Source organism: Nannospalax galili, unplaced genomic scaffold, assembly GCF_000622305.1.
Source record: "Nannospalax galili isolate Female #2095 unplaced genomic scaffold, S.galili_v1.0 scaffold77, whole genome shotgun sequence".
NCBI classification, from domain to species: domain Eukaryota; kingdom Metazoa; phylum Chordata; class Mammalia; order Rodentia; family Spalacidae; genus Nannospalax; species Nannospalax galili.
The window spans coordinates 1,667,779-1,680,151 of NW_008341457.1; the positions used below are offsets into that span (position 1 = coordinate 1,667,779).

At 54.4% G+C, this 12,373-nt stretch overlaps 2 protein-coding genes across 5 annotated transcripts; both read left to right on the top strand.

Annotated features, from left to right (window-relative positions):
* The first annotated feature begins 183 nt into the window (after positions 1-183).
* On the top strand, positions 184-2,085 carry Lrg1 (leucine rich alpha-2-glycoprotein 1). The gene is made up of 2 exons (XM_008837246.3): positions 184-254; positions 759-2,085. The coding sequence occupies exon 2, from the start codon at positions 760-762 to the stop codon at positions 1,741-1,743; it is 984 nt and encodes a 327-aa protein (XP_008835468.2). The 5' UTR covers positions 184-254; position 759; the 3' UTR covers positions 1,744-2,085.
* A 2,058-nt stretch (positions 2,086-4,143) lies between these two features.
* Positions 4,144-12,021, top strand: Plin5 (perilipin 5). 4 transcript variants are annotated; one of them, XM_008836978.3, is made up of 9 exons: positions 4,144-4,200; positions 4,451-4,607; positions 5,272-5,377; positions 5,844-6,039; positions 6,881-6,963; positions 7,573-7,753; positions 8,903-9,102; positions 10,713-10,826; positions 11,206-12,021. In XM_008836978.3, exons 3-9 carry the CDS (start codon positions 5,273-5,275, stop codon positions 11,716-11,718), a joined length of 1,392 nt encoding a protein of 463 aa, XP_008835200.1. In that variant the 5' UTR covers positions 4,144-4,200; positions 4,451-4,607; position 5,272; the 3' UTR covers positions 11,719-12,021. The 4 variants fall into 4 exon arrangements, with proteins under 4 accessions (XP_008835200.1, XP_008835201.1, XP_017654629.1 ...); XM_008836979.3 differs by having other exon boundaries at positions 5,272-5,332; XM_017799140.2 differs by lacking the exon at positions 4,451-4,607 and having other exon boundaries at positions 4,155-4,200.
* Positions 12,022-12,373: the final 352 nt, after the last annotated feature.

A 12,373-nucleotide genomic window follows, 5' to 3' on the forward strand; every position in this document is an offset into this window, starting at 1 on the left:
CTACCCCAGATCAGGAAGTAAAAGTAGAAAACGATGGGTTTAGAAGTTAGAGAGGGGCGGGCCGCCGCGCAGCCAGAGTAGCCAGGAAGGGGTTTCGCAATATCGACCTGTCCCCAGGCTCTGCCCCTGGTTGGGGGGGGCACTTGGAGTTGGTCCCCTTCCCCATGTTCACTCAGGCATAAAGCCACTGGCCCTGGCTCAAGGGAACAGAGCAGAGCCACCACTGCCCGTTGGGTCAGAAGCCGACCGGGGAGGTAGGTTCCCACCGTGTCCAACCTGGGCACACCCAGGTGCCTGGCCAGCCAGAACATTCTGTCTGACCCAGTGAAGTGCAGTGGTTCCTGCTGGCCCTGTCTTAGGACAGACAGGCTCACACCCATACACCTCCCTCTGGTAGCACAGGCTAGCCTGGAGCTAGGCAGTGGAGAGGGGGAGAGGGCGCTGCTGAGGTTCCAGGCCCCCGTCATACCCACTTGTGTTGGGACAGTGAAGCCCCGGACCTCAGAAAGTTTTATTAGAAAGAAAAAAAGTAGGCATTCTGGCTGGGGTTTTGCAAGGTGAATAGGTGTTCGACAACTCTGCCATCCAAACACACAGCTAGAGAGACAAAAACAAACCATTCAGATCACAGCATCTCAGGATGTGGGACAGTCCAGGGTGGTACCCATGGAGGTGGGAGAAAGTGGGGTCTTTTCACTGTGTCTCACTGACCGCCACCTGTTGCTGGGGAGGGACTGGATACCCACCCATCTTTTCAGAATGCTGCTCCTCCTCCTGGCTCTCTATGTAGCGTCCACTGAAGGTATCACCCCAAACTTCCAAGAATGCCTGGTTCTTCATTCAGCCAATGGCAGCACTGTGACCTGCTACTCTCCAACTGTGTTCCCTGGGTCCCTCCCGGCCGACACCGTCCATCTGTCCATCGAGTTCTCCAACTTGACCCAGCTACCCGTGGCCGCCCTATGGGATGTCCCTGACCTGGTGGAGCTGCATCTGTCAAGCAACCACCTGGAGTCGCTGTCCTCCAATGTCCTCCTGTGGGTGCCCAGGCTGCGGGTTCTGGATCTGACCGGCAATGCCCTCCGCAGCCTGCCCCCTGGCCTGTTTCACGCGTCGGCAGCCCTGGACACCTTGGTGTTGAAGGAAAACCGTCTCCACGACCTGAACACGTCCTCCCTGCAGGGTCTTAAAGCCCTAGGTCACCTGGATCTGTCTGGGAACTGCCTGCGGTCACTGCCACCCCAGCTGTTGGCCAACCTGACTTCCCTGCGTGTCCTTGACCTTGGGAACAACCTCCTGGAGTCTCTGCCTGAGGACCTGCTGCAGGGTCCCTTGCAGCTGGACCGGCTGCATCTGGAAGGGAACCAGCTGGCGGTGCTGGGGGCCAAGCTGCTGGCTCCCCAGGGTTCCCTAAGGTACCTTTTTCTCAATGACAACAAGGTGGCTACAGTGGCCGCTGGTGCTTTCCAAGGCTTGAATCAGTTGGATATGTTAGATCTGTCTAATAATTCTCTGGCTAGCACACCCCAAGGCCTGTGGACATCGCTCGGGAGGCCGGCCAGGGACATGGGGGATGGCTTTGATATTTCCCACAACCCCTGGATCTGCGACAGCAAACTGCATGATCTGTATCGCTGGCTGGATGCCAACAGACACAAGATGTTCTCACAGAATGAAACACAGTGTGCCGGACCCAAAGCCTTGAAGGGCCAGCGGCTCCTGGCTTTGGTGGGGTCCCAGTGAGGTGTGAAGCTGTAGTGTAGTGGGGGCTGTGGCAGGAGAACATGGCACCCCACTGAGTGATGAGCCCCTCTACCTTATTGGCTGCCCATCCAAGTCACACAGGCTTCACAGCCACTTTGCCTTCCTCTGCTGTTCCTTCTTCCAGGATGCTCTGCATCTTTGAGGATGCTTCTCCCTTACTTCTCGTGATTCTTTCCCTTTCGCTAAGCCCCCAGATCACTCCTGTCTTCCCCTGATGGACCTCAGGCCACATCAACTTTATCTGGCTTCGACTTGTCTATTTTAGGGGGAGGAGTCCCCCAGGTAGTTAATAAATAACCCTCGAAATGATTGAACAATTCATGTAATTTCTTTTTGTTTTTAATTTTGTGTGTGCACATGCCAGCATGCATGCCTTGGTTTGCATGTGGAGGGGAAGACAACTTGCTAGAGTTCGTTCTCACCTTCCACTGTATGGGTCCTAGGGATGGAACTCATGTCCTCAGGCTTGGCTACAAGCCCCTTTACCTGTTCAGCCATCTCGCCACCTGTTTATTTTTGAAACAGGGTCTTTCTATGTAGTCCAGGCTAGGCTGGAACTTATCGGCCTCCTGTCTCAGCCTCCCGGGTGCTGGGATGCCAGGCAAGCACCCACCGCCCTCCCACCCTCGGGCATTCACATGCTACTTGTTCTCCCTCGAAGCCACCCTAGGTCACCAGGAGATGCAGGGTCTAGGAACCAGGGCTCCACGCTGGGGCTCCTCATAGACAGTCCTTGGGGCAGCACCACCCCCACCCCCATCCTGGGTCCAAGACAGAAATAAAATCCTGGCTGTTGTCTGGTGTCATTCTACCATGGCAAGCAGCCAGGGCTTGTGTCCTAGCTGGCTCAGGTCTCCATGTGTCCTGCTGGCCTGTGACAGTTCAAGGGGACACCTGCCCAGGGGAGCCCATGGGGCCAGGATGAGGCTAAAAACCACAGTAGGGGCCCAGGAGGTCAAGTTCTCACAGCATAGAATGTAGGGTATCCCCTGCCGATGACAAACTGAGTGTGTGTGTGTTAAGGTCAGTTTTGGGGGGTCCCTGAGATGTGGTTTCTTGGCCCCCTAGAAAAAGGACCTTGAAGGGCAGGGCAGGGTGTTAGTCTTTTTTTTTTTTCTTTTTTTTAAAGACCAGCAAGAGGCTGGAGAGATGGCTCAGTGGTTAAGAGCACTGACTGCTCTTGCAGAGGACCTGGGTTCAATTCCCAGCACCCACATGGCAGCTGCGAACCATCCTTAACTTTGGTTCCAGGGGAATCTGAAACCCTCTTCTGACCTCCGCGGCATTGCACGATACGGGTGCACTCACATACATGCAGACAATACACTCATACGCATAAAATAAAAATAATAAATAAAATATTTTTGTAAAAAAGAAAAAGACAATGCCGGGTGTGGTGGCGCACACCTTTAATCCCAGCACTCAGGAGGCAGAGGCAGGCGGATCTCTGTGAGTTCGAGGCCAGCCTGGTCTACATAGTGAGTTCCCTGTCTCAAAAAGAGCAAAAAAAAAAGAAAGAAAAAGATTGACAAAACGAACAGGGCCATGTAGCCCAGGCTGGCCTCCACCTCCCTATGTATGTCAGGACGGCCTTGAACTCCTGATCCTCCTGCCTCCACTTTCTGAGTGCTGAATGATAAGTGTGTGCCGCCATGCCTCGTTTATGGGGTGCTGAGGATGGATCCAGGGATTCATGAGAGCTAGGCAAGCACTGTACCTACTGATCCACAAGCACTCTGCCCATTGATCTAATCTACGGGTACTCTACACACTGAGCCGTAGCCCAGGGGCCAGTGGCACTAGGCCCTATACTCCCTGATGGAGCTGAGGTCAACAGTTTGAGCTTTGGAGTCTCAGTTTGTTGATCTGTAAAATGGAAGTCCAAGGGGACGGGACCAACTACGTCTAGACTTTAATAGATTTAAAAATAAGAAGACCGGGGTCAACCTGGTTTACAGAACGAGTTTCAGACCCTACCTCAAAAAACAATCAAAAACAAAAAGTTATGCGTGGGAGCTCATGCCTCTGATTCTAGTATTCTTAAAGCTGAGGCAGGAGAATTGCCAGTTTGAGGCCAGCCTGGACTACATAATGAGTTCCAGTCCAACCTGGGCTACAGAGTGAGATCAAAACAAAGCATCTGGGAATTAAGGATAGGAACCTCTCTGGCTCTGGAGGCTTCAGAAACAGGTGACCAGCCCTGTCCTTGGCTGGCCAGGAGTTGGGGTTGCTATGGCAATGGTGGAACTTCTGGGTGAAGGGGGGACCTAGAGGCCCGTCCTGGACACGCCTCCAGTGAGGACCTCACCTCATTGGTCAATGTCTAGAAGCCCCACCCCCGAGCTGCTATAAGGCAGGCGGGGCCAGTAGGGGGTGGAGTCTTCAGTCTGGGGTCCTGGGGGCACCCTGGCCGGGGTCTGAGCTTCAGGGATCCAGGTGAGAGGGCACAGGTGGATGGGTCGCCCAAACTGGGGACCTTACTGATCCGGGGGACAGGGACAGGCCTGGGCCGCCCAGGCCACAGTAACAGGCAGCAGCAGGTGGCCGGGACCCTTGTCCCAGTTGGCTGCAGCTCAGGACCCAGTTGGGCGGGGACCAGGGCGCAGAGGACACTGCGGGCCTTAGGTCTGGCTCCGGGGTGTGGCCCCCTCCGTAGCCTGACTGAGTCAGTTGCTCTGTACCTCAGTTTTCCTGTCTGTCGAGGGGTCTGGATCCTGTGACTGTCCTCTCTACGTCTGTGAGGGACGCTGGTCTGTCCCTGGCAGGGGCAGCTTGAAACCCCTCATTTCACAAAACAGAAATCGGACCAGAGAGGGGAAGGCACGTGGCCAGTCACGCAGCAGGTAATGGCAGGATTCAAACCCATGCCTTGGGTTTCTAAGTCCTCCCCATAACATCAGAGGCTCTTGTTTATTTTAGTTTATTATTATTTTTTGGTCTTTTTGAGGTAGGGTCTCCCTGTGGCCCCAGCTGGCCAACTCACTATGTAGACCAGGCTGGCCTTGAACTCACAGAGATCTGCCAGCTTCTGCCTCCCGAACGCTGGGATTAAAGGCGTGTGCCACCACGCTTGGCTGAGTTTTTGGGTTTTTTTTAAAGACGTGGTCTCATGTAGCCCAGGCTGACCTGGACCTCACTATATAGCTGAGGTTGATCTAGAATTCCTCTTCCTCCTGAGTGCTAGGAAGGCAGGTGTGCGCCACCACACCCAGCTATTTTTTGTTTTGTTTTTTGAGACAGCGTCTCCCTGTAACCCCAGCTGGCCTGAATTTCAATATGCAGCCCAGGCTGGCCTTGATCTTACAGAGATCTACCCACCTCTGCCTCCCTAGTGCTGAGACTAAAGGCGTGTACCACCATACCCAGCCAGGGTCTCTAACCCTGAGCATGCCTACACACCACACGACACCTCATCTTCTAGACAGACAAACTGAGGTCCTGAGAGGGAATGGAGCTGGGAAGCCTGGCATTCAGGACCCCCATCTCTGTGTCCTGTACCACCCACAGCATGTCAGACAAGGGGGCTGCTCAGGACCCCAGATCCAGCATGAGGGAGCAGGACCAGCAGGTGAGGAGCCACCCCGGATCCAGCATGAGGGAGCAGGACCAGCAGGTGAGGCAGCAGGGGGAGGGAGCCCTCTGAGGACAGGACAGGGGTTTCCACCCAGTCCTTGCTTGAAGAAGCTGGTTCTAAGAACCCCACTTTCCTGTGTAGTTCTGGGGTGTTTGCCACGCTACATAAACAGCCACTGTAGTCTCAGCACCAACCCCCCGAGTTACCAGTCACAGTTCCAACGAAACTCACTTTCCATCTGGGTAAACCGAGGCACCAAGCAGTCAGATCTCTTTCCTGAGTCCTCACAGCTGGGATATCACCCCACTGGGAACTTCAGCGAGGGCACCTTACCCAGGGAAAACCGTGGTGTCCTAAAGTGTGGCCATGGCGCGCAGTGTGCATCACTGCCAACAGTGTGGGTGCAGCTGACGTCACAGGGCCATTGGCCTTCTGTCTGTCAGCCTGGCCCAGAGGGGGTCAGCTGCAGCGAGGTGAGCCTCTAGCCCACCTGTATCCCCCACAGAATGTGGTGCAGCGCATGGCAGCTTTGCCGCTGGTCAGGGCCACATGCACGGCCGTCTCCGGTGCTTATCACGCGGCCAAGGACAAGCACCCTCTGCTGGGCTCCGCCTGCCGCCTTGCTGAGCACTGTGTGTGCAGTGTGACCAGCTGCGCCCTGGACCATGCACAGCCACTGCTTGACCATCTGCAGCCACAGCGTGAGTTACCTGCCCTGGCCCCTTGCACCCACCCACCTCCTAGTTTGTTTTTTGTTTTTCTGATTCAGGGTTTTGCTCTGTAGAGCAGGCTGGCCTAGAGTTTTGAGCAATCCTCCTTCCTCAGCCTCCTGAGGGTTGGGATGACAGATGTGCATCACCACACTAGGTTTTGGGGCACTGGGGGAGAAACCCGTGGCTTCATGCATGAGAGGTGTGCTCTGCCCACTGAGTCACAAGCACTCTACTCACTGAGCCACGAGCACTCTACCCACTGAGCCACAAACACTCTGCCCACAGAGCTACAGACACTCCATCCACTGAGCCACAATCACTCTACCCATTGAGCTACAAGCACTCTATCCACTGAGCTACAAGCACTCTGCCCACTGAACTACAAGCACTCTATCCACTGAGCTACAAGCACTCTGCCCACTGAACTATGTCCCTAGCCATCTTCTTTTCTGCTCAGACTCCCAACAGCGGCTCAGGGAATCCCATGGGGCAAAGGGTAAGAGAGACCCATCTGACTATAGCAGGTCCCCCAGGATCTTCATCTCCTTTGCCAAAGGATGCAGAGGAGCCTGGACCAAGCTGGAAGCCCACAGCACCCTCCCAGGGAGCCGCCCACTTGCTAGATGGCTCCAGGTCCCTCATGGTTTTCCCTTCTCCCCCGATTCCATCTCCCAGAGCCCTGGGCTCATCCAAAGTCTTGAAGGTCTCTGGGGACCCGACAGACCTTTTTGGCTGCTGTCCTGGGTCTGAGCCAGGTTTGGTCTTCCACCTCTTGGCACTTCCTCCCGCTCCAGTTCTCCATGAGTCCTTGTCGCCCTCCTCTCTCCAGTGGCCACAGTGAACGATCTCGCCTGCAGGGGTCTGGACAAGCTGGAGGAGAAACTGCCTTTCCTCCAGCAACCTTCGGACACGGTACTGGGGTGACCAGACCCCAGGGACTTAACACGGGATAGCTTGAGATGAGGTGTGGGGTGAGGAGGGAGGGAGAGACAAGACCAGTTGGGTCCCAACTGGGCAAGGAAAAAGTAATCAGTACAACAAAGCAATCAACACACACACAAAAAACTAACAAAATGACAAAAACAAAGGCTGGGCAGTTCAGGGTCAAAAAAAACCAAAAGAGAGGCCAGGCATGGCACTGCATACCTTTGACCTCAGCACTTAGAAGGCAGGCAGATCTCTGTGAGTGCCAGGCCAGCCTGGTCTACATAGTGATATCCAAGCCAGCCTGAGCTACAAAGTGAGTTCATGGTCAACATTGTCTACATGGAAATTTCTAAGACAGCCTGGGCTACATAGTGGATTCCAGGTCAGCCTGAGGTATACAGAAAGTTCCAGGCCAGCCTGGGTTACATAGTGAGACTGAGTAGACATTGGTGACCCCAGCCAATTCCTGAGGGACAGGGTTTTGGGATTCTTGACTTAAAGGGGAAACTGAGGCACAGGGCCAGGAAAGTGACTGGGTTGGGGAAGTGGAGCCATGAGCCTGCGATGCCTGCAATGAGACTTGCCCTCTGCCAGGTGGTGACCTCAGCTAAGGATGCGGTGGCCAGCAGTGTGACAGGGGTGGTGGACCTGGCACAGCGGGGCCGGCGCTGGAGCGGGGAGCTGAGGCGTTCAGTGAGCCAGGCCATGGACATGGTACTGGGCAAGTCTGAGGACCTGGTGGACCACTTTCTGCCCATGACCGAGGACGAGCTGGGTGAGTCCTCCTGCAGGCCACCATTGCTGGCTGGCACCAACCAGAGAAGTCTAGGGGCCAGCTTAAGGATGTGCAGCACAGGGAAATTTGGGTGATCAACCCTGGTCAGGTCATTCCCCCCAGATCTGTGTCCCCTCCAGAAAGTCAGACACTCTGAGCCCAAGAATGTAGGGGCCTTTTGTGTGTGACAAATGGGTGCTCAACCTGGTGACCCTTGAAACTGCTTTTTTATGTTTTGGGGTTTTACATTGTTTTGACAGTCTTCCTGTAGCACAGGCTGGCCTAGAATTCACTAGGTAGATCAGGCTGGCCTTGATCTCACAGAGATCCACCTGACTTTGCCTCCAGAATGCTGGGATTAAAGGTGTGGGTTACCACACCCCCACAATTTTGATTATATTCTTTTAGCCAGGGTCTCATGTAGCCCAGGATGGCTTCAAACGCCATCCTGAACTCCTGATCCTCCTGCCTCCACCTCCTGAGGCGTGTGTCACCATGTTTGGCTATGATATATTCATTAAGAGACTGGTAACTATTAAGTATAGTCTGGAACCAGCACACCTGGGTTCCAATCCTGAGTCTGCCTCTTGTATACTGAGATTTTTTAAAATTGTGTGCACCATGGTGCACACGTGGAGGTCAGATGACAACTTTAGGAGCCGATTCTCTCATTCTACCAAGTGAGACTGAGGACTGAACTCCAGTCATCGGCCTTGGTGGTAAGCCCTTTACCTGCAGAGCCATCTCGCTGGCCCAACTTCAACTCTCTCTACCTCAGTTTCCCTCATCTGGAAAGCAGACACGAGGGGATGTGGCTCAGTGGGCAGAGTGGTCACCCAAAGCAAGACCCTGGGTTAATCCCCAGCACTCTGTAAACCAGGCATGGTGACATATGCCTGTCATCACTGTACTTGGGAGGTGGAGGCAGGAGGATCAGGAATTCAGGGTCATCCCGGGCTACATAGGGAGTTGGAGACCAGCCTGGGTTACATGAGACCCTGCCTCAAAACAAAGGGAAAAAAACAGACTATATCGTAGGTTTGGGGGAAGGTTAAATGGCTTAAGGAAGGGAAATTGTACAACTGGGAAATGGGGTGCTGTTTGTGAATGGGCAGCCACGCTGAATGTCTCCATGACCCCACCCTTCAGCGGCCCTGGCGGCTGAGGCTGAGGGCCCGGAAGTGGGCTCACTGGAGGAGCAGAGGCGACAGCAAGGCTACTTTGTTCGTCTGGGGTCCCTGTCAGCACGCCTCCGCCATCTGGCCTATGAGCACTCTTTGGGGAAACTGAAGCAAACCAAACACCACACCCAGGACACGCTGGCCCAGCTGCAGGAGACCCTGGAGCTGGTGAGACACATTTTCACCCCCAAACTGGGTTCATTTTCTGCTCTGCTCCTATCTTGGTTCTAACAGAGCCAGGGCTACAGTCTTCACCTTCAAGACCTTTCCCCATCCACTTTCCTTGGCCACTAGGTGGCTCACCCCCATCTTCACATACATAATGCCCAGCTCCACCTCCCAGAACTGCCCCCCCTTCATCTCCAGGTGCCACCAGAGTGTCTATGTCTGTCTTGTCACTGAACGTCCTGTCTCTAAAAGCCTTCCATGGTGGAGTGAGTGTCAAGAGTTTCCTTCCTTTTCCTGGGTGGATAGTATTCCATCGCATAGATATACCATATTTTCTGTCTGTTCACCTTGCCCTCTGTTACAGGGTCTTTGCACAGGCTCTGTCCTTCCTACCACATCTGGATCACATGTAGTCATTTTATGTTTGTATCTCTCCCTCTAGATTCCCCCACCCTCCTCATGCTGGGAATGGGACCCAGGGCTCTACACGAGCTAGGGAAGTGGTCTCTATAGAGACATGCCCTCCACTTTCCCCACTTTGAGGGGGAGGGGGGGCTCTCCAAGGATAAGGCCCTGACTTGCTCAACCTCTCAACAAATATTGAGCACCCACTGCATGCCAGTCCTTGCTTTAGGTACTGGCGGGCCTGTTCATGGCCACCCACAGTAGCTGAAGGGACACCTTGCACACAGTAAGGGGTTACTAAATGCTTATTGCAGAAGTCCCCTGTGTGCCTGGTGTGCATTTTGCAACAGCTGAGTGCTTCAGACGTGTGGGGCAACAGGTCTTGCAGTGCAGTGCTGGGCTTGTTTTCAGACATCTGTTTTCGGTGTCTTGTAAAACATAACCACGGGGGCATGGTGGCACAGGCCTGTTGTCCCAGAGTCGGGAAGCTGGGGTGGGGGTGGGGTCTCTGTATGTTTGAGGCCAGCCAAGTCTACATAGTGAGTTCAAGGACAGCCTGGGCTACATAGTGAACCTGTCTCAAAGATTCAAAAACAAGAAAAAGACAAACCTGAAATATGCCATCTTACCCATGTTTCAGTGCCCAGCTCAGTGGCATGAAGTTCATTCACAAGGCTGTGAGGCTCATCCCCACCATCCATCTCTGGAGCTTCCCTCTCCCCACATTGAAGCTCTGTCTCCATTCAACACTAACTCCACCCCTCCCCCTTCCCTCTACTTCCTTTCTCTGTGGGTCTGAGAATACTGGGGAACCCCTGGGAATGGGAATGGGTCCCCTTTTGTGTGTAGCTCAAGGTGGCTTCCTTTTCCAGGCTGCATAATATTCCATCGTGTAGATGTACCACATTTATACACATTCACCTTGAGGAAGGAGCAGGGAAGGCTTCCTGAAAGGGGGGAGGGTAGACGACACTCCACACTGAAGCTTGGAGGGAAGTGGGGAGGATGGTAGGGTGGAGGGATGAGTGTTACTGACAGGGACTTGTGTGGCCAAAGGTGTATCTGGGCTTCAAGGGAAGCAGAGAAGGGGCCAGATGACCACAGATATTCAGACAATGCTAAGTGCAGGTGTGGGCTAAGGTGGGTCCCCCATCCCCACTCGCCCAAGTCCTCTGGCCTGACTCCCGTTGTCCCTGTTCCCACAGATCCACCGTCTGCAGAGTGAGGCAAGCCTCATGTCCACTGCCAAGGCCACTAAGGTGCATGAGCCATGGGAGGATTGGAACTCGTGGCTTGAGAATGGGCAAAGCCGCAGCCAGGTGAGGTGCTGGGCACAGGGAGGGAGTTTTCCTGGGACTCAAGCTCTCTCCATCCTAGCACTGAGGTCACCAGGCTGGGTGTCCGTTACAGAAACTAAGGCAGGCCAACAGGACTGTGTCTTGAAGGGAAACTGAGGCAGGCCGACCCTGTTAGGTGTCCATAGGGAAACTGAGGCAGGCCTACTGTGTTCTTTCCAGGGAAAAACTGAGGCAGGGTCTGATTCTGCTGTGCATCCACAGTATAAACTGAGGCAGGACACAGAGCCTGTGCAGATCTGTGGGGGAAACTGAGGCAGAACACTCAGCCTGTGTATATCCATGGGGGAAACTGAGGCAGGCTGGTGAGATGCCTGTGGGGAAACTGAAGCCTGGCCCGCAGGTGGAGCTGGAGACACTGGCTGTGTCGCGCATCCTGACCCGGGAGCTGCAGAGTGCGGTGGATGCTCTGGCTGCCTGTGTGCATGGGCTGCCGCCAGGCGCCCGAGCCAAGGTGAGTGAGGTGCAGCGCAGCGTGGACGCCCTGCAGGCCGCCTTTGCCAATGCGCGCTGCCTGGGGGACGTGGCACCCGCTGCACTGGACGAGGGCAGGGGCAGCGTGGCCCGGGCACACGCATGCGTGGATGAGCTGCTGCAGCTGGTCCTGCGCACCATGCCACTGCCTTGGCTCGTGGGTCCTTTTGCGCCAGTCCTGGTGGAGCGGCCGGAGCCCCTGGCTGACCTGGCTGACTGTGTGGACGAGGTGGTGGGTGGCCCCGATCCTCGCTGGGCGCACATGGACTGGCCGGCCCAGCAGAAGGCCTGGGAGGCGGAGCACGCAGACCTGGAGGGTCAGGAGCCCGAACTCCCAAGTGTCCAGGTCAAGCACACCCTAATGCCGGAGCTGGACTTCTGACTGAAGCCCCGCCTACCGCCTGGTGGCCATGCGAGTTCCTTTCCCAGGCTGTGGTTCCATAGAAGATCCTGAGGTCTGAGTGGACCTCACTTTAGCCACTTCCAACCCGTTCGAGATCCTGTTCCCAGCCACAAAGCCTGGCCAGGAGCATGCGTATCATATCTGTGCTCAGGTCAAAGCTAAGGCAGGAGGATTGTGCGTTTGCCGATAGCCTGGGTGGGCTACTGAGTGAGACTGTCTCAAAAATAAATCAAAAAGCCAGGTGTGGAGGTGCACACCTTTAATCCCATCACCCAGCAGGCAGAGGCAGATGGATCTCTGTGAGAACAAGGCCAACCTGGGCTACATAGTGAGTTCTAGACCACAGTGAAACCCTGTCTCAAGAAAAAAAAAAAAAAAAAAAAAAAACTCATTTAAAAAAAAAAAAAACCAGTTTAAAAAAAATTCTGTGAAAAACAGTCTAGGCTTTTTGCAGAGGCAGATGGATCTCTGTGAGAACAAGGCCAACCTGGGCTACATAGTGAGTTCTAGACCACAGTGAAACCCTGTCTCAAAAAAAAAAAAAAAAAAAGAAATCAAAAGAAACTTCTGAAGACCCCATGGCTTCTATTCAGGGTTCAGAACCCTTCAAATCACATCTTGGACTGATACCCCA